The 23,857-nt window shown below is 39.9% G+C and overlaps 1 protein-coding gene across 2 annotated transcripts in view; it reads right to left on the bottom strand.

Moving 5' to 3' along the window:
• LOC134349540 (PC3-like endoprotease variant B) overlaps window positions 1–23,857 on the bottom strand; it is a 797,797-nt gene that overhangs the window by 344,959 nt on the left and 428,981 nt on the right. For both annotated transcript variants that reach the window (XM_063054023.1, XM_063054024.1), the window contains exon 7: window positions 16,699–16,736. In XM_063054023.1, the coding sequence (XP_062910093.1) occupies window positions 16,699–16,736 (38 nt within the window). The remainder of the gene's footprint in view (window positions 1–16,698; window positions 16,737–23,857) is intronic.

The following is a 23,857-nucleotide window of genomic DNA, read 5'->3' as shown; positions in this document are numbered from 1 at the left end:
ACTCCAGTGGATTTCTCATTTCATTTCTTTTCACTCCTAAACTTCTCATATTACTCTGTTACAAGCACTGATTTCTCTGTCTGACAGCAGCTCTCTGCCCATTATTCTTTCTCACCAGACTTTTGTGCATTAGGTTCACTCTTTGCTTCCAATCTAATTGTGTCCAACAAAGGGTCCATTCTGTTCACTTCCTCAGCAGTACATATATATAGGACATTACTTTTTCTGAAGTTTTCTCCATTATTTTTCCTTACTCTACTATCTATTTAAGCTTTCTGCCAGATACATGTTTTAATTTCATGCTCATCTTCTATTTTTCACTTCCTGTTCCAAATACTGTTATAAATCGGCTTGCAGACGTATTTATACCTTTGGTTAGAAAACCTCCCAAAAATTTCTTTTACTGCTCAGTCTTGTAATATTCCATGAAGATGGTCTGCTGTAAATGTTTTCAAAGCTCCTATTAAGTGTTAATGTTACGTCTCTCCCTGCCTCTGCCTCAGCTTTAGGAAGGCTACATGTGATCTGTTTCTTTTTGGTGTGGTTGCCAATTTCCCCTAATGACAGTATTGGCTTCTGTTCAAATCTTGGTCTATTACAGCCAAGTAATAAGTGGGCTATTTAATCTTGGAAGTCATCCTGTTCCCACCTCCCCCCCCCCACCCCGCCCCCCATCAAGCTTACTGGACAGGAGTCAGGAGATAAACCTATCAGGTTCATTTTTTCCTTTAAGTAGTTGATGTCAGTCACAATGTTCAAATTGTCACCCAGTATTTTTTGAGCACAGACCAAGAAATAAACCATGAAATTTCCAATCTGTAGTTCAATACCGTTATGTATTTACTGAATGCACCTTTAATCTAAAACAAGTACCACATTGGACCTATTTTTACTAAACTTGATGAGTTTGTTTGCTAATTTTCTTAAATACACTTCAAGTGTTTTGGTTTAAGAACTGATATAGTTTCCAATCTCAGCTGTAGGTCACTAACCTTGAGCAACAAATTAATTTTCTCATATTTAGGCAGAGCAATGCTAAAAGTTATCTGCCCAGTTATTAGGGCTATGTTCAAGGCTAGAACACTCTTTTGCATTATGAACTTAGAAAACCACCATTTCTGTCCTTATTTTCCACTGGTTTTATTCCTGTTCTATTTTCAAAAGCACTTCAGGATCTTCATCTCTGTGAGCCAGCATGCCAAACTCTGACAGCAGTGAAACTTTTTTTTAAAAAAGAAGGAAAACAAATCGTAAATATATCAGCAAGGTATGAGTAGGTAATTTCAAACATTGTTTGTAAAAGCCCTGGATTAGAGAAATACAGAAAGATCATGGTTGTACAGAGAAGTAATGGGAGAGAATTGCATTGTGATTTTTACTGGGCATCAAATGATCAGTATTCTCTCAGGGTATCTTATCTGAAACAGTACAGATTGACCTGGAGTTTATGGTAAATTACTAGGTTTCTGGATGTAGTTGGATTTACCTGGCATCTCTCTGTACCAAGCAGAAAAACAGCCTTTCAGGCTATTGTGCTACTACCTTTTAAATGGACACAACAGCCACCTTGTTACTTGCTGCATAGTGTAACAGTTGGGAAGCAGAAGGCAGTCAATCTCCTCATGCTACTCCCAAGGAATCAGTAGAACAAAATATGATTTTAGGTGTTTTGTTTAATATTCGTAAACTATTCCTTTATTAATAACTTATCGAATTAGATAAGAACATTAAACATTAGAAAGAGAAATGGGAATAGTCCATTCATCTACAAGGTTCTACTCTATCAATCATTATGATAGTGTCTGATCTTACAGATCAGCACTACTTTCCTGTACTAGCCACATATCCCTTGATTCCCTTAATAGCTGAAAATCCATCTTCCTCTTCTTGACTATACTAAGTGATTGACTTTCCATAACAGTCCTAGCTGAAAACTCCCCTAATTTTGCTCTTCGGTGGATAATAAGATTTGTTTTCATCTCTTTCCTGAATGGCTGACAACTACTTTGAAACAACTTACTTTGATATACAGTATAAGTGGTTTTATACATCCCACTAGAGAAGCATCAACTCTGCATCTATCTTCTCAAGTTCATTAAGAATTCAAGAGACCACTTTCTCAGCCCTTTAAAGTCAAAAGAGTATGGGTATTGTCAACTTAATGTCTTCTCATAGAATGAATTGGCTTTCTCTGGAATCAATCTGGTGAATCTTTACTATGCTCTTCTGTTGCAAGTATTGGTATTGATATAGGTTTATTGTTGTCGCATGTATTGAGATGCAATGAAGACCTTAGTTTTGCAAGCCATCCATACAAATCCTTTCAAAACATAAGTACATTGAGGTGGTAAAAGAGAAAAATGAAAACAATGCAAAATATAGTGCTTCAGTTACAGAGATAGGGAAAGTGCAGGGCAGGTAGACAATAACAAGCAAGAGCCATGATGAAGCAGATTGTGAGGTCAAGAGCTCATCAGTAACATACAAGTAGTCCACTCAAACATCTTTTAACAGCACGATAGAGCATTCCTTGAGCCGATGGGATATGGTTCTTTTGACCAGTACATAATTTACCTCATGCTTTCTCACCAGGGCCCTCTATAATGTGAGCAACATTTCTCTACTCTTGTACTCAAAGGCCTGTTCAATAAAATATATCATTTGCCTTCCCAATTGTCTGTGTACCTGAATGCTATCTTTCAGTGGCCCCCGTATAACGGCACCAAGGTACATCTGAACACCAGATCCTTTCACCATTTTAAGCTACTTTGCCATTCCATTTTTCTCCACCAAAACAGAAACCTTTGTTGGAGAGCTGGCTCAACCTGGCTTGCTTTGAAAACAGCTTGGAAGAGCCGTTCACTTACAAATTGTGAATACAGTGGCTGTGCAGAGGATGTTTCCTATGGTGGGAGAGTCTAAGACCAGAGGACACAGCCTCAGAATAGAGGGAGTCCTTTTAGAATGGAGATGGGGAGGAATTTCTTTCGCCAGAGAGTGGTGAGTCTGTGGAATTTGTTGCCACAGGTGGCTGTGGAGGCAATTATTAGGTTTCTTTAAGGCGGAGGTCAACAGATTCTTGATTAGTCAGGGCATGAAGGGATATGGGGAGAAGGCAGGAGATTAGGGCTGAGAGGGAAAATAGATCAGCAATGGCTGAGCCAACTTGATGGGCCAAATGACCTATTTTACGGATGAAGTTAAGTCAACACTAAAGAGACCATTGCTTGAATTACATTCCTGTAGCTTTCTGTGGTGACATAGCACTGAAGGTATTGATCCCTGTGAACCCTTCTCCATGAGTTCTAGTGACTACCACTATCAGCATTCTGACTCAATAACACCCTTCTACATTGTGACAATGTTAATTTCACCCACATCTCAGTACTGGTGTGACTCAATGGAAATTAATTTAAAGGTTTCCTGGCATCAGCCGATGCTGACCGAACTACCTTGAAGATATAGTAGCCCATCCTGTCTATTTACCATGGGAAGTGAACATACAGTCAGAGATATCAGGTTGAACAGGAGACAGGGAGAGAGGTTCTGCTCGGTTAGGGACCAAGGACATCCTGTGGAGCTGAAGTAAAATGCCAGTGCGAGGACGTTCCCCAAGAGATCAATAGTTTTAGAGCTGGAACAGGTTTAGTGAATATGAGGATCATCAGGGCCAATAGACTCATTGACAAATCCCAGCCACACTTCCAGCACTCAGCTAACAAAAGGATCCAGTTAATTGCCAATTCTACTGAACATTTCCCCGACACAGTTTCCAATCCAACAGTGAGACGCAAGTCCCATTGTTTTTATGTACAATCAGCTACTCAATGATGGCAGACACACACATGGCCACATTACTACACATTACTCCTCTCACAGGAGAAGGTGGCAGTGAGGTAGTAGACTATGATAAAAGGCTCAGTCATCTGAAAGAAAGATACTTTTGATTATGGGATGGGATCCTTCAGACATTATAGGCAGCACCTGGAGAAGATGACTGCCTTTGCACATTTGCCCTTGCTTCATATGTCCTATTGTTCCACAGTCTTTGTATGCTGCTGCCACATGATCAGTTGATTAGATATTTGCATTTATCTATAGGTGTACCTAATAAAGTGGCCACTGCATGTACATGTTCAGGAATAAGTTTCTGAGCCACGAGAAATGGAGAAAAAAAAACACTAGTGCATGATCCGGTGCTCCTGACCACCAGCTCAGGCTTTACTACTTGTTACAGTCGGCTCAAGTCGTGAGCACTGTCAGGGTCATGTTTTTTGACTTCTCCAGTGCGTTCAACACCATCCACCCTGCTCTGCTGGGGGAGAAGCTGACAGCAATGCAGGTGGATGCTTTCCTGGTGTCATGGATTCTTGATTACGTGACTGGCAGACCACAGTACGTGTGCTTGCAACACTGTGTGTCCGACAGAGTGATCAGCAGCACTGGGGCTCCACAGGGGACTGTCTTGTCTCCCTTTCTCTTCATCATTTACACCTCGGACTTCAACTACTGCACAGAGTCTTGTCACCTTCAGAAGTTTTCTGATGACTCTGCCATAGTTGGATGCATCAGCAAGGGAGATGAGGCTGAGTACAGGGCTATGGTAGGAAACTTTGTCACATGGTGTGAACAGAATTATCTGCAGCTTAATGTGAAAAAGACTAAGGAGCTGGTGGTAGACCTGAGGAGAGCTAAGGTACCGATGACCCCTGTTTCCATCCAGGGGGTCAGTGTGGATATGGTGGAGGATTACAAATACCTGGGGATACGAATTGACAATAAACTGGACTGGTCAAAGAACACTGAGGCTGTCTACAAGAAGGGTCCGAGTCATCTCTATTTCCTGAGGAGACGGGTCCTTTAACATCTGTCGGACAATGCTGAGACCGTTCTACGAGTCTGTGGTGGCCAGTGCGATCATGTTTGCTGTTGTGTGCTGGGGCAGCAGGCTGAGGGTGGCAGACACCAACAGAATCAACAAACTCATCCGTAAGGCCAGTGATGTTGTGGGGATGGAACTGGACTCTGACGGTGGTGTCTGAAAAGAGGATGCTGTCCAAGTTGCATGCTATCTTGGACAATATCTCCCATCCACTACATAATGTACTGGTTGGGCACAGGAGTACATTCAGCCAGAGACTCATTTCACCGAGATGCAACACAGAGCGTCACAGGAAGTCATTCCTGCCCGTGGCCATCAAACTTTACAACTCAAACAAGAGGAATTCTGCAGATGCTGGAAATTCAAGCAACACACATAAAAGTTGCTGGTGAATGCAGCAGGCCAGGCAGCATCTCTAGGAAGAGGTGCAGTCGATGTTTCAGACCGAGACCCTTCGTCAGGACTAACTGAAGGAAGAGTGAATAAGGGATTTGAAAGTTGGAGGGGGAGGGGGAGATCCAAAATGATAGGAGAAGACAGGAGGGGGAGGGATGGAGCCAAGAGCTGGACAGGTGATAGGCAAAAGGGATACGAGAGGATCATGGGACGAGGTCCGGGAAGAAAGACGGGGGGGGGGACACAGAGGATGGGCAAGGGGTATATTCAGAGGGACAAAGGGAGAAAAAGGAGAGTGAGAGAAAGAATGTGTGATATAAAAATAAGTAACAGATGGGGTAGGAGGGGGAGGGGAGGCATTAGCAGAAGTTAGAGAAGTCGATGTTCATGCCATCAGGTTGGAGGCTACCCAGACGGAATATAAGGTGTTGTTCCTCCAACCTGAGTGTGGCTTCATCTCTACAGTAGAGGAGGCCGTGGATAGACATGTCAGAATGGGAATGGGATGTGGAATTAAAATGTGTGGCCACTGGGAGATCTTGCTTTCTCTGGCGGACAGAACGTAGGTGTTCAGCAAAGCGGTCTCCCAGTCTGCGTCGGGTCTAACCAATATATAAAAGGCCACATCGGGAGCACCGGACGCAGTATATCACCCTAGTCGACTCACAGGTGAAGTGTTGCCTCACCTGGAAGGACTGTTTGGGGCCCTGAATGGTGGTAAGGGAGGAAGTGTAAGGGCATGTGTAGCACTTGTTCCGCTTACACGGATAAGTGCCAAGAGGGAGATCACTGGGGAGGGATGGGGGGGATGAATGGACAAGGGAGTTGCATAGGGAGCAATCCCTGCGGAATGCAGAGAGGGCGGGGAGGGGAAGATGTGCTTAGTGGTGGGATCCCGTTGGAGGTGGCGGAAGTTACGGAGAATAATATGTTGGACCCGGAGGCTGGTGGGGTGGTAGGTGAGGACCAGGGGAACCCTATTCCTAGTGGGGTGGCGGGAGGATGGAGTGAGAGCAGATGTAAGTGACTCTTACAACTCCTCCCTTGGAAGGTCAGACACTCTGAGCCAATAGGCTGGTCCTGGACTTATTTCCTGGCATAATTTGCATATTACTATTTAATTATTTATGGTGCAACTGTAACGAAAACCAATTTCCCCCGGGATCTATAAAGTACGACTATGACTATGACTATGGCTATGACCAAGTGAAGCCACTGAAAATGGATTGCTTGTGTCCTAAGTTCCTGTTGGACAAGGTTGTATTTAAGCTCTGCTCAGAAAAGGGTGATAAAAGTGAGAAGTGCACATTGAAAATTTGGAACATTGTTAGATTTGCTTAAAAGGCTATCAATGGGATACAGAAGAATTCAGCTCCAGCACTTCCACATAGGTTTACAAAGTGTCTGGTGCCCTGAATTTCCAGGATGGAATGGTGCTCAGGTCCATGTTAATGCACAAGGAACCAACTATGGTGGAACGTGGGACAGCAGAGCATCCGGCATTCATCAAGTTCTGAAAGAAACTACCCAACAGCAGCAGTCGGAACAAGAATATATGGGTACATTCTAACAGGTTGTCCTGTGCTATGCTACCAGGGTTTCCCATGGGAAGAGGCATTAATTCCATGGAATACAAATCTGTAACATTATTCCACTTTGCAATACCTTTGAGGATGATTATCAGCCAGGTACCATGACTGCTACAACTCTTGGGAGTTGGTCCATTATGAACTCAACCAAACTAGACCAAACGCTATTTGTGAAAGTCCTTTATGGCCTTTTGTTGTCTCCTTCATTGCAAGGGTCCAGCTCTCAATTAGGTTGACTGCATTTAGTGACAGATAAATGTGTAGAATTAGTAGAGCAGAAGCATTAGGAAAACAACTGTATGGAATCTTCCATCTATCCTCTCCATTCCTGATGAAGAGTCTCGGCCCAAACTCGCACAGTTCCTCCAACATTTTGTGTGCATTGTATGGTATTTATATTGACTGAATGAAGAAAGTTGTTTTGTAGTTTCTTTCATGACTTTCAGGAATAACTTTCCTGGTCTACTGCAATGCTGCGGGTGAAGTAACATCCAATTGTTCTGTTGGGTGGGCAATTCCAGAGTTGTTTTAGCCTAGGTACTGCAACTTTAACTCCAAATCCAAACCATCTGGAACCTGAAGGCTGACCTGTAGTGTTGTGAAACTCACAAACAAGAGAAAATCTGCAGATGCTGGAAATCCAAGCAACACACACAAAATGCTGGAGGAACTCAGCAGGCCAAGCAGCATCTATGGAAAAAAGTACAGTCAACGTAAAGCCCTGCCAAAGGGTCCCGGCTTGAAACATCGACTGCAGTTTTTTCCATAGATCCTGCCTGGCCTGCAGAGTTCCTCCAGCATATTTTGTGTGTATTGCCTAGTATTGTGGTACTTATGCCTATGTTGTCCTTGTTCCTCAAAGCTGAATTGTTTTCCTCTGCTGTCAAGGAAGCCTGGATGAGTTGTGAACTCTAGCCACAATACATTGGCTTTGCATAGAAAAGTCAAAGGTGTGGCATTGTAGATGGCTAGGTTTCCCTGAATGAATACAATTTCTTCAAAGAGTTTGGAGCTGTACTCAGGAGTTAAGTAGGGGTAATTTTTCATCAACCCTGACTTGTACTTTGTAAGTGCTTTCAAAGTTAAGAGTTGGGTTTCTCACTGTAGAATAACCAGCCTGTGATAAACTGTTGTGTTCCTCTCAGTTTATTATATAGTCAAAATCAGTGTCTGCTGAATGATAATCCATAGAACGGATGTTTCCTCAACTGAGTGACATGAGAACTTGGAATTAATCATCTCAAGTTTAAATATTGGCAACTTAGTTTGCTGCATGGGTCCACACAGACCATACCGTGTGCAGAGTCATTTTCATTGGGGAAAGAGAAAAAAAAGGAGCAGCTATGTGCAAATGGTAAATTCAGATGTGGATACCATCCTATCCAGGTGCAAATGGTATGAACCATGTGAAAGATTAAAGTGATTAGCTTTATTTGCCACTTGTACATAGAAACATCGAGTGAAATGCTTTGTTTGTGTCAAATCATCGATGAGTATTGTACTGGGCAGCACACAAACGTTGCCACACTTCCAACATCAACTTGCTAACCTTAACCCTATGTTTTTGGAATGTGGGAGAAACTCATAGCACCCAGAGGAAACTCATGTAGTCAAGGAGAATGTTCAAACTCCTTATAGCTATCTGCCTGAACTGATCCCTGATTGGTTATCACTGGCACTGTAATGGCAGTACACAAACTGCCATACTACACTGCCATCCTTAAGTGAGAATAAAGTGGAAAATGGCACAAAGTTTCCAACATTTTCCGGTTCTGTGCAAGTGTGGGAAACAGTACCGATTCAGCCATTGATATGATGGAAGAACAATTGAGAGAAGGTGCCTGAATACATAGAAATGAGGTTTGTTCCATTACCTAACGAATGGACTGGCATAGCTGGGCCCCAGGGATACACCTTTAAATTGGTGCAATTGCAGGAGAACATGCTCAAGTCAAGAGCAAGTTCAATCACTCAAAAGGGAACGGTTGTGGAAGGGGTCCTGTTCAAGATAGAAGTAAAGGATCCTTATATCATCATCGTGTGGGATGGAGACCTGGAAACCTGAAACTGCTCAAGTGACAGAGGGCATCAGAGATGTCATGAATGTACCTGGAAGGTTTTGGATAAGGAGGAGAACAAATAGAGTCCAGGTAGGAAGATATAAATTCTGTGGGGTAAGAGCAGGCAGAAACAATGGGTCTCTCAGGACAGTCCTGCTTGGGGATAAGTAGAAAGCAGGTTATACAAGGTTGGGGGAGGGGTTAGGATGAGGCTGGAGGCTAAGAAATGGGGCAGGGAGTGGTATTCATTGAGGACCTCGCTCACTTCCACAGTCCCTAGGCACATTTTCCCTCCTTTATCTCTAATCGGCTCTACCTTCACTCCTGTCATCCTTTTGTTCTTCACATAATTGAAGAATGCCTTGGGGTTTTCCTTTACCCTACTCGCCAAGGCCTTCTCATGCCCCCTTCTTGCTCTCCTCAGCCCCCTCTTAAGCTCCTTTCTTGCTACCCTATATTCCTCAATAGACCCATCTGATTCTTGCTTCCTAAACCTCATGTATGCTGCCTTCTTCCACCTGACTAGATTCTCCACCTCACTTGACACCTATGGTTCCTTCACCCTGCCATTCTTTATCTTCCTCACCGGGACAAATTTATCCCCAGCATCCTGTAAGAGATCCCTAAACATCGACTACATGTCCATAGTACATTTCCCTGCAAAAATATCATCCCAATTCACACCTGCAAGTTCTAGCCTTATAGCCTCATAATTTGCCCTTCCCCAATTAAAATTTTCCTGTCCTCTCTGATTCTATCCTTTTCCATGATAATGTTAAAGGCCAGGGAGCAGTGGTCACTGTCCCCCAGATGCTCACCCACTGAGAGATCTTTTACCTGACCCGGTTCATTACCTAATACTAGATCTAGTATGGCATTCCCCCTAGTCGGCCTGTCAACACACTTTGACAGGAATCCATTCTGGACACAGTTAACAAACTCTGCCCCGTCTAAACCATTGGAACTAATCAGGTGCCAATCAATATTAGGGAAGTTAAAGTCACCCATGATAACAACCCTGTTATTTTTGCACCTTTCCAAAATCTGCCTCCCAATCTGCTCCTTGGTATCTCTGCTGCTACCAGGGGGCCTATAGAATACCCCCAGTAGAGTAACTGCTCCCTTCCTGTTCCTGACTTCTACCCATACTGACTCAAAAGGGGATCCTGCTACATTACCCACCCTTTCTGTAGCTGTAATAGTATCCCTGACCAGTAATGCCACCCCTCCTCCCCTTCCCCCCCCAATCCCTTTTAAAGCACTGAAATCCAGGAATATTGAGAATCCATTCCCGCCCTAGTGCCAGCCAAGTCTCTGTAATGGCCACTACATCATAATTCCGTGTATGTATCCAAGCTCTCAGTTCATCATCTTTGTCCTGATGTTTCTTGCATTGAAGTACACGCACTTTAGCCCTTCTACCTTACTACCTTTACACCCTTTATTCTGCTTCTCTTTCCTCATAGTCATAGTCATAGTCATACTTTATTGATCCCGTGGGAAATTGGTTTTCGTTACAGTTGCACCATAAATAATAAATAGTAATAGAACCATAAATAGTTAAATAGTAATATGTAAGTTATGAAATAAGTCCAGGACCAGCCCATTGGCTCAGGGTGTCTGACCCTCCAAGGCCTCAAAGCCTCTTTATCTGTTACATCTGTCTTTACTCCATGCACCATACTTGCAGTTCTCGCATGACCTTTATCCTCCTCCACCTCACTATCAGCTCTAACACTAGAGACCTAGTGGGATGAATCGGAGGCTCTGCTGAGAACTGATTCTGTGCAATCAGAGAGGGGACGCTCAGGAAAGGCAGTAGCAAAGGAATCAGAGAGAGATGGAATTGAAAGAAAGTGAAGAGGCAGAAAGATTCAGAGGAGTATCTTTGAATTCAAGAAAATTCAAGAGAATAGGTCAATAAGTCATCATAGGATTTGTTCCAGCAGCTAAAATATTCAGGACCACAATGTCCTCTGTATCTGCAGGCAACATTATCCAGTCACTATTCCTGCAGTGGGTGGCAGCTTTAATTGACCACTTATTTTGTAATTCCTGCCTCCAGAGACATGGCCACTGAGGTATGTAGATATAGCAACCTGTACTTTGAAGACACAGAGAATAGGTCCTCCTGGCAGGGGCCTTCACTTCTCCAGCTTCAGCTTCTACTAGCAAGAGGAACATGCCTTCAGGCTTTCTCCTCTTGCTCTTGGTCATGCTGCAGGCCCAGCAACAGCACTGCAAAAAACTTCCATAATTTCCAACAAAAAATCATGACACCTCAGAGAATAAATCAATAAATCACAGAAATCTTTGCAGCTCCAATATTCAGCCTGTGGATCATTGTGAGCTTTTCTCCAAACCCATCTCAATAAACCGGCAAGTACTTAGGATAGATTTTTAAATAACACAGGTGAGCAGTTTCTTCTTACTATCTGGGATGGCTTCTTAATTTGGCAGGGGAAGCATCAAATTAGCATTGCATAGTACTACAAGTCAGCATGATGTACTCTGCATCCTTCTGACAAGAGCTACTCAATTTTGCGAGTTGTGTGGGGAATGCAGTATTCTTGTGACTGTGATTTGCAAATGAAAATGAGCACGCATTGAGACCTGCAGAGCCATTAAAAATGGCATGACACACTCAAGTTTCTGGGTCAGTGTTTTCCATCAGGGATGTGTACCAGGTCAGACAAATGAGTCTTTATGCAGATAAGCAGATCTATCCACTGCTATTGAAACAATTCAAGCCAGCAGCCTATGTCTCTCACCTTACCAACTGGAAGGAATATAGAAACAAGGTCAGCAGTTTCTAAAGTTAAAGCAGTGGGGCCTCGGGACCAAAAAGCAATTGAGGCTGGCAAAAATTCTCACGTGGGGTGGGGAACGATGAATTAAATGCCATTTGACTAGAAACTGAAAAATGATTTATACCATGCACCCCAGATCTCTTCTCAGAATTTGTTGTCACTCGTTTACAGAAGCTAAACCAGTGACAGCACAATTAAGAGATTTTTAATAATGTCTGCAGTGAAAGCAAGGGGCAAGTACGTAATTATTTCAGTGGAGACATGATTTAATTTATGTGATGTTTTACTTTGTTCAAGCAGCTGGCTTTGGGATGAGGTTGGGAAGTAAACCCAATCTCCAAGGATCCAGAAATTACCAATAAGGATTTGTGGGAGCTTTCTCTGAACAGCAGCAGGGAACAGAGTGAGAAAGCCAGTGCAGTGGGAATGTGTTGGCTATTATGTCAAGACCTCAGCTGGGGATAGAGGACCTATGGTGATTTTTTTTCAATATAAATTTAAAAGCAAAGTTCATTGAAAATAAAAAAGTAAAATTATTTTACGTCATTGGCAGATAGAGAGAAGAAGGAGGAGAGGGAGAAGGGAGGGAGAAGGCGAGGGTGAGGGGGAGGTGAATGGGAATGGGGGAGGACAGGTACAGTGAGAGGGAGGGAGGGAGAGAGGGAGAGATGTACGGCACAGAAACCGCACCTTCCTTCTCCTGAGTCTGTGCCAAACACCATGCAACTACATTTACACTAATCCTATGCTAGCCCATTTTTATTCTACACGTATTCCCATTAATTCCTTCCAGATTCTACCTACTTGGGGCAATTTAGAGTGGCTAATCCAGCACATTTTAAGGACTTGGAACAAGAGCTCCTAGCGTAACAGATTGCTGCCCAGAGAAACAGCACAACACTGAAGAGCAGGCATATGGAAAATGCAGATTTGTAGTTTGCTGCTTGATATTGAGTTCCATCAAACACCCCTCTAATGGGAAGGTACTAAGTAAAGTGTGGATATATGGTAAATGAAATTATTCTTGCATTTATATAGCACATTCCACATTTTCACCATAAAGTGTTTTATAGCCAATCTGAGATTTCTTTGAAACATAGTCACCATTGTAAAGCAAGAAATATTGCAAACAAATTTTGCACGGGAAGCTCTCACAAATATGAAAATGACATGACCAGATAATTCTTATTTTTGATTAGGAGATAAGTACCAAAGCACTGACACAAATGCCCCTGGTTTTCTTCAAAATATAGGATCTTTTATGTCAAAATGAGTTCAAACATAGCAGCATTGACAGTGCAGCATTCCCTCAACAGTGCACTGAAGTGTCAGCTTAGACTTTTGTGTTTATGTCTCTGGAATGCACATGATCCAATAATATTCTGATTTGGAAAAGGGAACACTATCACCATCATTCATACTTTACAAATCAGTCTTTTATTAAAATGAGCCGAACACATAGTGAAACTCAAAGATTTCAGATATTTGACTGGAAATTCAAGTGCTAACCAAGTATGGATAAAATATATTTAGCTGTTGGCTGCCTTGGACTGTTTCTGTTCTTGAAACTGCTGAAAGCTTCAGTTCTATAAAATACTGATTTTAGGTGGGTGAGTGGCTACAGTTCTAATCCCACCAGGGATAGAAAGGTAACCAAGACAAGAAATGTCTGGTCCGATTACTGAAGTAATGCAAAATATTCCTGAGAAGGGTTACTGAGAGAAAACAAACCTTTTGTATATCATAAAAAATGCTATACAATTGTAGTCTTAGGCAGCAGTCTTTAAATCATAAGTATGAATTGATCAGTATTTCTAACATTTCTTGACTATTTTCTTGCTGATGAATTTTGTGTAACTTTCAACTTGAGGAGACAAGACCTAATGGAATGTTCAATCAGTCAGTTGACCTCCTATTACACTAAATATCATAGAATAATTCTCACCACTTAACTCTACTTTCATTCATTTTATTTTCTCTTCCTTCTTTCCCACAACCTTTTAAAAAATTTGGCTTCAGTCTCTGTTTTTTGGCTACATCTGTCTTTTTCTGTTTTTTTCTTTGTTTTGGAATCTGAGATGAGGCATGTTGTGCTGAGAATGGACCCATCAATGGCAAGATTGCAAAGAGATGCTTCTTATCACCTACATATATTATTTCTGCTTTCACAATCCTTTCACTCCTACTTTTATCTCCAAGCTCCACACCATTCTATCTACTTCCTTTACCCTCAACATCTCCCAAAGCCTTTTTTAAAAGTTTCTTTATCCCTCCATCTCCTTTGTTTGTCTTTCAATAACCTTCACCACAATCTTTCCATCCATTTCCCTTCCGAGCGCTCATACTTCTTGAGAATGAGTGGCAGGAGATCAGATGCTTCTCCTACCTGAAGTAATTTTACTTCCTACTACTCCTGGTCTCCCATCCCTCCAGCTTTCTTTCTAGATTCCATGGCTTTAAAAATGTTTTTTTTAAGAAGCATAACACATTTAAGTGAAAAAAATGCTGCGCATCTCCCATTCTCTCTGTTTCTATCATATTGACTTAGAAGTGTAAGTAATGAGCATTTTTTTCTGCTGTCAAATCAAACCAGTGAGAAAACTGCAGATTGGCTTCAATGTTTAAGTTTTGGAATGATATAAATTAAAGGAAATTTAAAAAATCTATCACTCTATCTTTATTCACTTCCCATATGTCTCTCTATGTTACCTAACTCTGGCTTTTTCTCTGCCATTCTGTTCTGGAGCTCAGCGTCAATTCCCACCCCACACCCTCTGCACCAGCCCCCTTTCTACATGCCAAGATTTTATTAGGTGAAGTGGTCAAAAGAAATAGCATTTTTCCTCTCTACACCTCTGGAATAATCTGAATTAGTGAAACCTTGGGGTACCACCATCATCTTTATACATTAACCCTTCACCAGCACCAGAATCTTTCTCATAAATGTCCACTGGATCCCTTTAGTGGAAGCATATCCTTTCATGGGCATCGGACTCAAGGTTGATTACAATATTCCAAATGTGGGTCCTCATAAATTCTTTGCTTTATATTCTAGTCCTCTCAAAATGAATGTTAACATTGCATTTTATAAACATGAGAAAGTCTGCAGATGCTGGGAATCCAAAGCAACACGCACAAAATGCTGGAGGAACTCAGAAGGTCAGGCAGCATCTATAGAAATTAATCAACAGTCGACGTTGGAGCTGAGACCCTTCTTCAGTCCAGAGAAGGCAGGGGGAAAATCGTCAGAATAAAAAGGTGGGGGAAGGGGAAGGAGGCTAGTTGGAAGGTGATAGATAAAGCCAGGTGGGCTGGGAAAGGTCAAGGGCTGGAGAAGAGAGTGGACCATAGGATAAAGTGAAGAAGGCCAGTTAGGCCCCAGAAAAGCAGCACGATGTTTAGGGCTGACTATAAGGTTAGTTGCTAATCTGTATAAGTGGTACCAGATAAATGGGGACTAGGTTGAATTATTCAACATTTTAAAAATAAACTGAGCTAAGTCTGAGCTATTATGTGTCATATTTCTTAATATTTTATTTCATACGTTCATGCCTAATTGTTGTTTAACCATGTTGTTAAACCACATAAAATCATTAGGTTAACAACTGAAATAGCACAAACTGGAGCAAGACAGGAATCTGTACTAGGTATTGCACAGAGGAACAGCAACACCTCCATTAGTTAAATTTAATAAAATATTTAGCCTATACACAATTGTTTTGAAAACCCAAACTGCTTTTACATCAGGGATATTACTATCACATATCTTTGTCTGATCCAGTATCTCTCCCATTCAGTTGTTGAATAGTAATAGGGATGACTGAATCTTGTTTGTAAAGCATTCCATGTGCTGAAAATAAATAAAATATATATTGCACAAACATCACGTGTAATTCAATTGATTAGACGATTTCCACTGATATCAGCAAAACAACGGAAAATACACTGGGTCTAGAAATCCAATGGCATGATACATTTTTGACAGAATTATGTAATTGACTTTTGATTTAATCCAGAGAGAAATGTCTCTTTGCTACAAAAATTGCACTGGGCGTTCCCAACAAGAGCAACCCTTTGTGCTGATGACACCATTTTCATCTCATTCATGCATGGTATGACATTATTCTCCACTGCTCCATTGAAGTTTTTTGGATAAGCTGAGACAATGCAGTCTGAAGGGAACATTTCACTGGTCTGAGGGTCTCAGAGATTCAGAGTGGGGTGGGGGAGGTCGTGGCGATGACTGAATTTGGATTTTGTTGTATCATCCTTACTTAGAATACAAAGGCCATGTCACTTTCACATTCTCCGGTCAGCAGAATGGTAACTGTAAAGCTACTTGATTGTGTTTCAGTTGCCGTCAACGTTTTAAGAACTTTAATAAATACAATCATTTCATAAGCAAATTGGTTATCGCCCACGTTACAACTCTGCCTATACTAAAAACATTTCATTAGTGAATTGACCTTCTGAATGGGATTTGCTCCAGTATAAAATCAAAGCCTGTCTGAACCCAGCCCAAGTTCTTACAACTTTTTCCATGCCTGACCCTGCCCTTGAAAATTAAGTGTAACATGTTTTTGATCTTACGAGAATTAAATATTGAATTAATACATGTGGAACTTCCATCTTCCTTAAAAGTTATTTTTGCACTAAGCAAATCATGTTGACCTTGATACGGTACTGAACTAAACTGATTTGGCATAGTCTGACCTGACCTGAACCTACATGTATTACTGGAATATACAAGCAACCTTCCCCAAAGATGACACGTGTGGTCAAGTTTCTGGACTCCATCCCTCCGTCACAAAGGTGTTGCTCACACGCAAACTTGCTGTTTTTTTAACGTTAACACTTCAACCTGCAGAGGCATTAACATATTCGTAATAATTTTAAAATGAATATAACTATAACTTAGTTAAAGCCTGAATATAAAATCCTGAAGTACAACCTCTACTTACATAATTTTTCTTCAGATCTGTGTTTCTGTGGTCAACACCTGGAAAAAAGTAGTGAGAATAAATTAAACATTTATGGAAACATGATGCTCACACAAAGGTATGAGCTTTTAATATTTCTCTCCCTGCAGGTAGAGGCAGGCAGTGGTGTGATGGACATAAAAAAGAGCAACACAACACAGGATGAAGATGAGATTTTGAAGCCTTGGAAGTATGAACAATTTGATTGTGATTCACAAACTACACTATCAGCCATGCGAAACAGGACATACAGTACCTTTCTGCCTTACTGCTTCTGCTGCTAAAACAAAGCACTGCCATTCTCAGCAGGAGGCTAAATCCAAATGAAATTTTATTTAGACTGCAGAGACTGGGTTTTATAAAAGCTGCTTGGGGAGATAGAATTCTGTAGTTGCAGTGGATACATGCATTGCATATGAAAATAAAGCAGTAGAGAATATATTTATTGATTGTACGTGTGGTAAATATTTGTTACCAATAGAAATACCAATCCTTCAGCCAATTCATTAAAATATTTAGACAGTTAAAAACAAGCTACACTGATAATAAAAGAAAGATGTAATTAATACTGTGTTCTATTAACTTGTACATATTTTGACTTTGGTTACTCTGTTTGGATCTGCACACTGTATAAAAGAAAAGGCCAATGTTAATATACAATATAAGAAGAATGCAGGAATTAAAGATATTACACAACTTTGGGATAATACTCTAATAAATATTTACAAGTTCTACTTCACCAAAACATTACATTGTATTGTCAATACACCAAAATTTGAAAAAAACATATAATCATGCAAGACAACACAACTAACTTTACTCATTAAGTGTAAGTTGCATTGAAAATTAAACTGTTCTTTACTTTTCATGCCTCAGTTTTATAGATATCCTTGAGTCATTCTTCAGCTAATTTTTCTGCATTGAACAACATTTCCTAAAACAGGACAAAGACACTTACTTTCAAGGCTGATGACATTACTTTATATTTCAGTCATTAAAGGATTTTAATTCACCTCTTCTTTCCGAATGGAAATATTTTAAATTAGTTTGACCAATAATTTGAAATTACAGACTAGCTTTGTGTAGAATTAAGGAGTAACTGCTAGTTGCTCTATAACATGTTAACTTACAAAATGTACCAGCCTTTGAATAGTACTTGTATGCTCTGCTTCTAAAGGGTGAAGATGCTCGGCTCCGGTTCCATTCCAATATTTCAGACCATAATTTAGATGAATCTTTAGTACAAAGTTGAGGAAGGTCTTCACAGTTAGAGAGACAGTTTTTGATATACCAAGTGAAGGACCTATCCCTTGAAGATCGATATCAATGGCCTCATTGTAGGTTATGGAGGAACCTGGGATTTCGTTGGCTTGCTAACGAACATTTAACCACCCACTAAGGCCATTAGAGGCTGTCTGAATGACAATGTTTGTCCAGAGGCTGTCACCCTTCATAATATTATAACAGAGTCTAACTTCATAGGTACCTCGCTGGCGATAATATATAATACGAGATCTTAAGAGAAGTTCTTTCTCCTTATCAACATGCAGAATAATTTTGCCATGAATTTTATTGGTATTTTTGCTAGATTTAAACCTTGTTGTCATCAAGATTTCTTTCCTGATCTGTTATAAATCACTTTCAAACTCCAGCATTTAAAATTGCCCCTCTACCATTCTCCATATCCTAAAACCCTGCAATCTCTTTACATCCAAGATCCTGTTCTGTGGACACCATTCTGTTAATTCTGACCCACTATAACAAAGTTGACAATTACCTCAGCTCTGTTCCTTGGTTTTTGCTCTCTTTTACATCCTCTCTCTATCATTTCCGATATTTGGCCCAGACTATTATTATCCCTTAAAGACTTGGCACACATTTTCTTTCTGCCTATTTGAGAAGTCCTTTGGTATTCGCCATCACGGCAAGACAAGTTGTCCTGATGTTAATCATCATGGCTTCTGTCAATCATGTGGTTAGATGCCAGGGGGTGGAAGGCAAGATCAGCACTTCTCAGCGTGCAAATTGATTTGAATACTCCAGCACAAAAAATAAAATAAGCTTAAAGCAGATCTAGTCAAACTCATTTCTTTAGTGATAACCCTTCAGTCTGAAAAAGATGAATCACGAAACACTCTGCAACTCGAATCCATTCTCTGGGCAGTGGTACAGCAGCTAAACCTGGATCAACATGGTGTTCAAACTACAGTGGGGTTAATAACTAGGAAAGATTGGCCATTTATTCTGCTGAATTACAACAGCACTTAAATATATTTACATGTATCATAGTATGGCATTTAACCTGTCTGGAAACAGAGGACTTTTGATGACCATTTATAGAAAACCATTTTAATAATACACAAATTGCAACTTATTTTCCATTAAAATATACAGAAAGAATGCACACACATAAGTATTTACATATCGTTATTTCAAAGTAAAGCTTAGAAAATGGATTTTAGAGAATTACAGAATCTAGGTCGTAGAAAGAGCCATTTGTGTCTGTACTGATCAAAAAAGAAAGAGCACCTCTATCTAATCCCATCTTCCAGAGGTTCATGGCACTGCAAGTCACAGCTTTGCCAGTTTTTCATCAATCACTCCAAAGAGGGTCTGGTAGAACTTATTGGATTAAAGTAGGGGTTCATACCATACAGATTTCCTGAGGAGGAATTCCTGACCTGTCAACTAATTATAAAAACCAATAATGCCCAGGAATTCACTCCTGTCTAGTGTCTGCCTGATGCAGGAAGTGAGCAAACCAAGTGAGTGGAGATGAATTGATTTCCAGCTGGACAGGGTATGTTTTGAAGAAATACTTTATAGAATGGCCCCATTAGCTGATTCAGAGACGGTTAAGCATTTGGTTGAGGTAACTCCTCTCATGGTGAGAAGAACTTCTATTTGTGTTTGCAGCTGGCTTCTGAAAAAGTGGATTTGCTGAAGTGTGTGTGTTTCCGACCTTATACAAATGATCCTGTCCCTACACTCACTCACAAACACGTGGAGGGCATTGCTGGGGGAGCAAGCCACAAATATTTGAATATCCCCGTTTTCCTTCATCATAATTAGATATTAATTATATTTAATTTTGAAAGTCACAGGGCACATCCAAAAGTGGAATACGTTAGTGTTTTGCAGATCACCTGGATTTTGACTTTGGTATTGTTTCTTCAGTGCTCTAAGCTTCCAGAAAATAAATTAAAATATATTCACCAAGTAATATAATATGTTTGTGGAGGTAATATATATTTCTTCCATTATTTTAATGTGTTGCTTTTTCCCATGTGAATAAGAGAGCATCAGTCTACCTCCATTACCATTTCCCATTCTTCTTGGTATAGAGAAAAATACCACACAATTTTTTGCATCACTGGTTCTACTTTTGGGAGGAAAAAGATTCAGGGATTGTATTATTTGAGAAATGCCTATATTTAAAAGAGTTTTGAATATTTTATAGCATTTAAGAATTAAAATAAAATGATTCTATGGGTACTTTATCAAATTTTCAATAAAGCAAGAAAAGTATGTAAATTGTTATAATGCTGTCAACATCCTGTCCTTGTAATTGTTCCCTATTCCACATTAAAAGGCTCAATAATGTTTATAAAATGTTGTGGAATCCCGGTAGGTTTCCTATTTAACAAGCCATGTATGACAAATCACACTGTAATGTACTATGTTCTTAATCTTTAATTAGAATGTGAAAATCTGCTGCTGAACGCAGTTAACTTTGACACATTAAATCTTCTGGTTAAACTGACTTACAGGAAGTGCACAGATGAAACATTGTAACAATCTACTGCCTCTCTCCATTCACCCAGACAGTCTGGAAAGCATGATAACATCTTGTAATACCTGCTCCACACTAATTAATCGCTGTGGTATTTAGGACCATTCAAGTAGACAAATATGACAGAGACAGGGACAATTAGGAACCTTGTTCAAGCTACATTAACTTTTCTAGTTATTACAACAGAGCAACTAGTTTGCTTGTAAAAGCTACTGTGGGATTGTTATACATTAGTCATGCAATTAAAAAAAATGTGGTGTTATGTTTACTATAGTTCAAGATAAAAATAACCGCAGCATCCCCAGTTCAAAAATGAACATAGGGCCAGACATTTTAACACTTTCCTTGACATTGGCATTTGATTCAGCTACAATTCAGGTGGCAATATGTTGTGTTTTTAATATTTCAATAATACTTGGGTGATCTTGTATACATATTGTTTGATTAAGCATTCTTGTTTGTTTAAATAATTAATTGTAGGTTATATGTAAAAATACATTAATTGCCTAGGTCATCACGCTACCACCTGACACGTGCGCATCTCACCTAAAGTAAACTCAAACTACACCCGTACTCCTGGATTCCCTTGAATCCTTTGAATTAATTTAACGTTTTGAAGTTACAAAACATAAAAAATAACCCAAATTTTGACCTTAATTTAGTTCATTATAATAAAATACTTCATCTATGGACCCCTAAAATTCAAGATTCAGTCAGCTCTTTAGAAAAATAGATTATATTTTATACTTTATTGTCACCAAACAATTGATACTAGAGTGTACAATCATCACAGTGATATTTGATTCTTCTCTTTGTGCTCCCTGGAGGACAAATTGATAGTAAATATTAAAAATTTATATTATAAATCATAAATAGAAAATAGAAAAGGGAAAGTAAGGTAGTGCAAAAAACCGAGAGGCAGGTCCGGATATTTGGAGGGTACGGCCCAGATCCGGGTCAGGATAATTAACAATTATTTGCTGACATCCACATTAAAACAAATGAAGAGGACATACTTTTGGGATGGAAGATTGATTTGCTGCTGTTTGTGTCAGTCTCAGTCATCCAGTATTTGGGCCTAGTACAATACTTTGAAATGAGCAGTCAACTTTACTCATTGATAAGCAGTACAGACGTAAACCCCTTAATTATTCAAGGGTTCTATTCATTACAGACAACATTGGATTCCCTGTTGGATATAGTCAATGTTTCTTTAGCAAAACTAATAAAGTTGTTGTAAGTTGCTGTAAATATTTGTACAATCTCTTGGCACTCTTGAGGGTCCCTAAAACTCAAAACTTTCCAACCAGAATTGAAAAAATATGGTGCTCCCTCCATCAAAGAAATCCCACGCTGCATTCTACAGTCATGAGATTTAGAGAACCTTCAGCATCATATTTAGTGTCCAGACACTTGGATGAGATAGATCTATTACGACCAACAGTAGTTGCAGAAGACATAGTGGATGGTTGCTCACTGTCAGTGGAGGAGGCTGGAAATAATTTTGGAAGATGATTTTAAGTAGCTCGTGGTTGGAAGGCATATCTTCAGATACCACCCTTAAGAATAAGTAATATTCGTCTTCCAATAGATTACTTGGAACAGTAGCCCATCAAGTCAGGGAAATGGCAGGGGGCAGGTATCCCTTCTGAAGATGGCATTATTCATCTTTACATTCCTGCCCTTTTACACGGTCGATGACTGAAGACATAAGGGCACAATATCTCTTAATTCAGATTAGTTTGCAGACTAACTGTCTTCACATGTCGTGGATACACTACAACCTTATTAAGAATGGCTGACTGGGATTTACTTAACATGCTTTTACAACTGGCACTGGACTCTCACAAATTTGTCTTCTGCTGCTTACCTCAGGATTGAGATGAGAAGAGACTACTTCTCTCATTGGATAGTGAACCTTGGGAATTCTCTACCCAGGAGTGCATGGACGGAGGGCCAATCACTGGGTATTAAAACAGTTATATACTCAAAATAAGTGCTCAGCCAGTCAAGATTCAGAGAAGGTGTTTTCACCCAGAGGGTAATGGGTCTTTGGAAGACTAATCAAAAGGGTTGCGGTGCTCAGTTTCTGAGTATATTCATAACAGATGTCAACAGATTTTTTAGATATTAAATAATTCAGGAAATTTGCAGTTACTGCAGGAAAGTGGTGCTGAGAGAAAATACGTTCAAAAACTATTTTTATGAAAAAAACAAGCACACTAAGCAACTTTAGAAACATTGAAATATATTTAAATCAACTCAATTAAACTAAAATTAAAAGAACTGGGATCACACTTACTCTTCGCTCCTTTAGTCAGTTTTTCCCATTGAAATCTACTGACCACTGGATTTGAATCAGTTTAACATGCAGATTATCCAGCCTAAATCTTAGTAAACTGCAAGTTCCTTGTTAAACTTTCTGACAAGGTGCATTTGTACTAGAACCGGCAAATAGACAATAGGAACTTTCCTCACAGGTCCTGAACTTCCACCTAGTTGCATGAATAAATACACTTTGAGCTATGCCGGCAGTAAGTTAACTTCTATATTTTAAAATAATCAATGTTTATCGGTTATTGATCCTTGAAAAATTGCTTAATAATAAACTGTTCAACTGATTGTAAGCTTCGTTTGAATGCTGGTTTTGATATTGCAGCTAAACATCATTATAATCTCATCAGTAAGTTGTCTGGAAGATGTAAATGGAATTTCAGCATGAACCCGGATATACGTTATCCACTTGATTTTTAGGCATCATTGAGAATCAAAGAAGTCAAGCTTCAAAAATAAAAAACTAAACACCTACATTAAGAATACTATGTAAATCATTTTGGAAAGATCTAACAAAATCAGACTGTATTTTTAGTAACTTTAACATAAGGTAGGATAAATCAAACATGGGGAGAAGCAGGAGCAGTAGAATCATGGTAATTAAGTTGTACAGCACAGAAACAGGCCCCTTGGCCCATTACATCCAAGCTGAACTTTTTGACCATTTAGTTTAAGCCAATGTACCCTCATACAGACAGTATCCTACCATGTCTTGGCATTTTAAGTGTTTAAGTGCCTCTTAAATATAAACATTGTATCTGATTCTTCCACTACTTTGAAAGCACATTCTAGATGTGTAAATGACCTATACCTCAGATTCTTATTAAAACTCTTACCTCTTGCCATAAAACTATGCCCTCTTGTTTAAATAGCACTATAATGGGGAGAAAAGAGATTTTAACTTTCTTTCCTATCTATGCCTCTCCTAACTTCATATGCTCTATCAAGTACCCTCTGCCTCTTTCATTCCAGGGAGAACAAGCCTATTTAACTTCTCCCCATAGCAGAGGTCAT

The sequence above is a fragment of the Mobula hypostoma genome, chromosome 7, assembly GCF_963921235.1.
Source record: "Mobula hypostoma chromosome 7, sMobHyp1.1, whole genome shotgun sequence".
Lineage (NCBI taxonomy): Eukaryota > Metazoa > Chordata > Chondrichthyes > Myliobatiformes > Myliobatidae > Mobula > Mobula hypostoma.
Note: the sequence above shows the minus strand (reverse complement) of the source record. Positions and strands in the feature narration are given on the sequence as shown.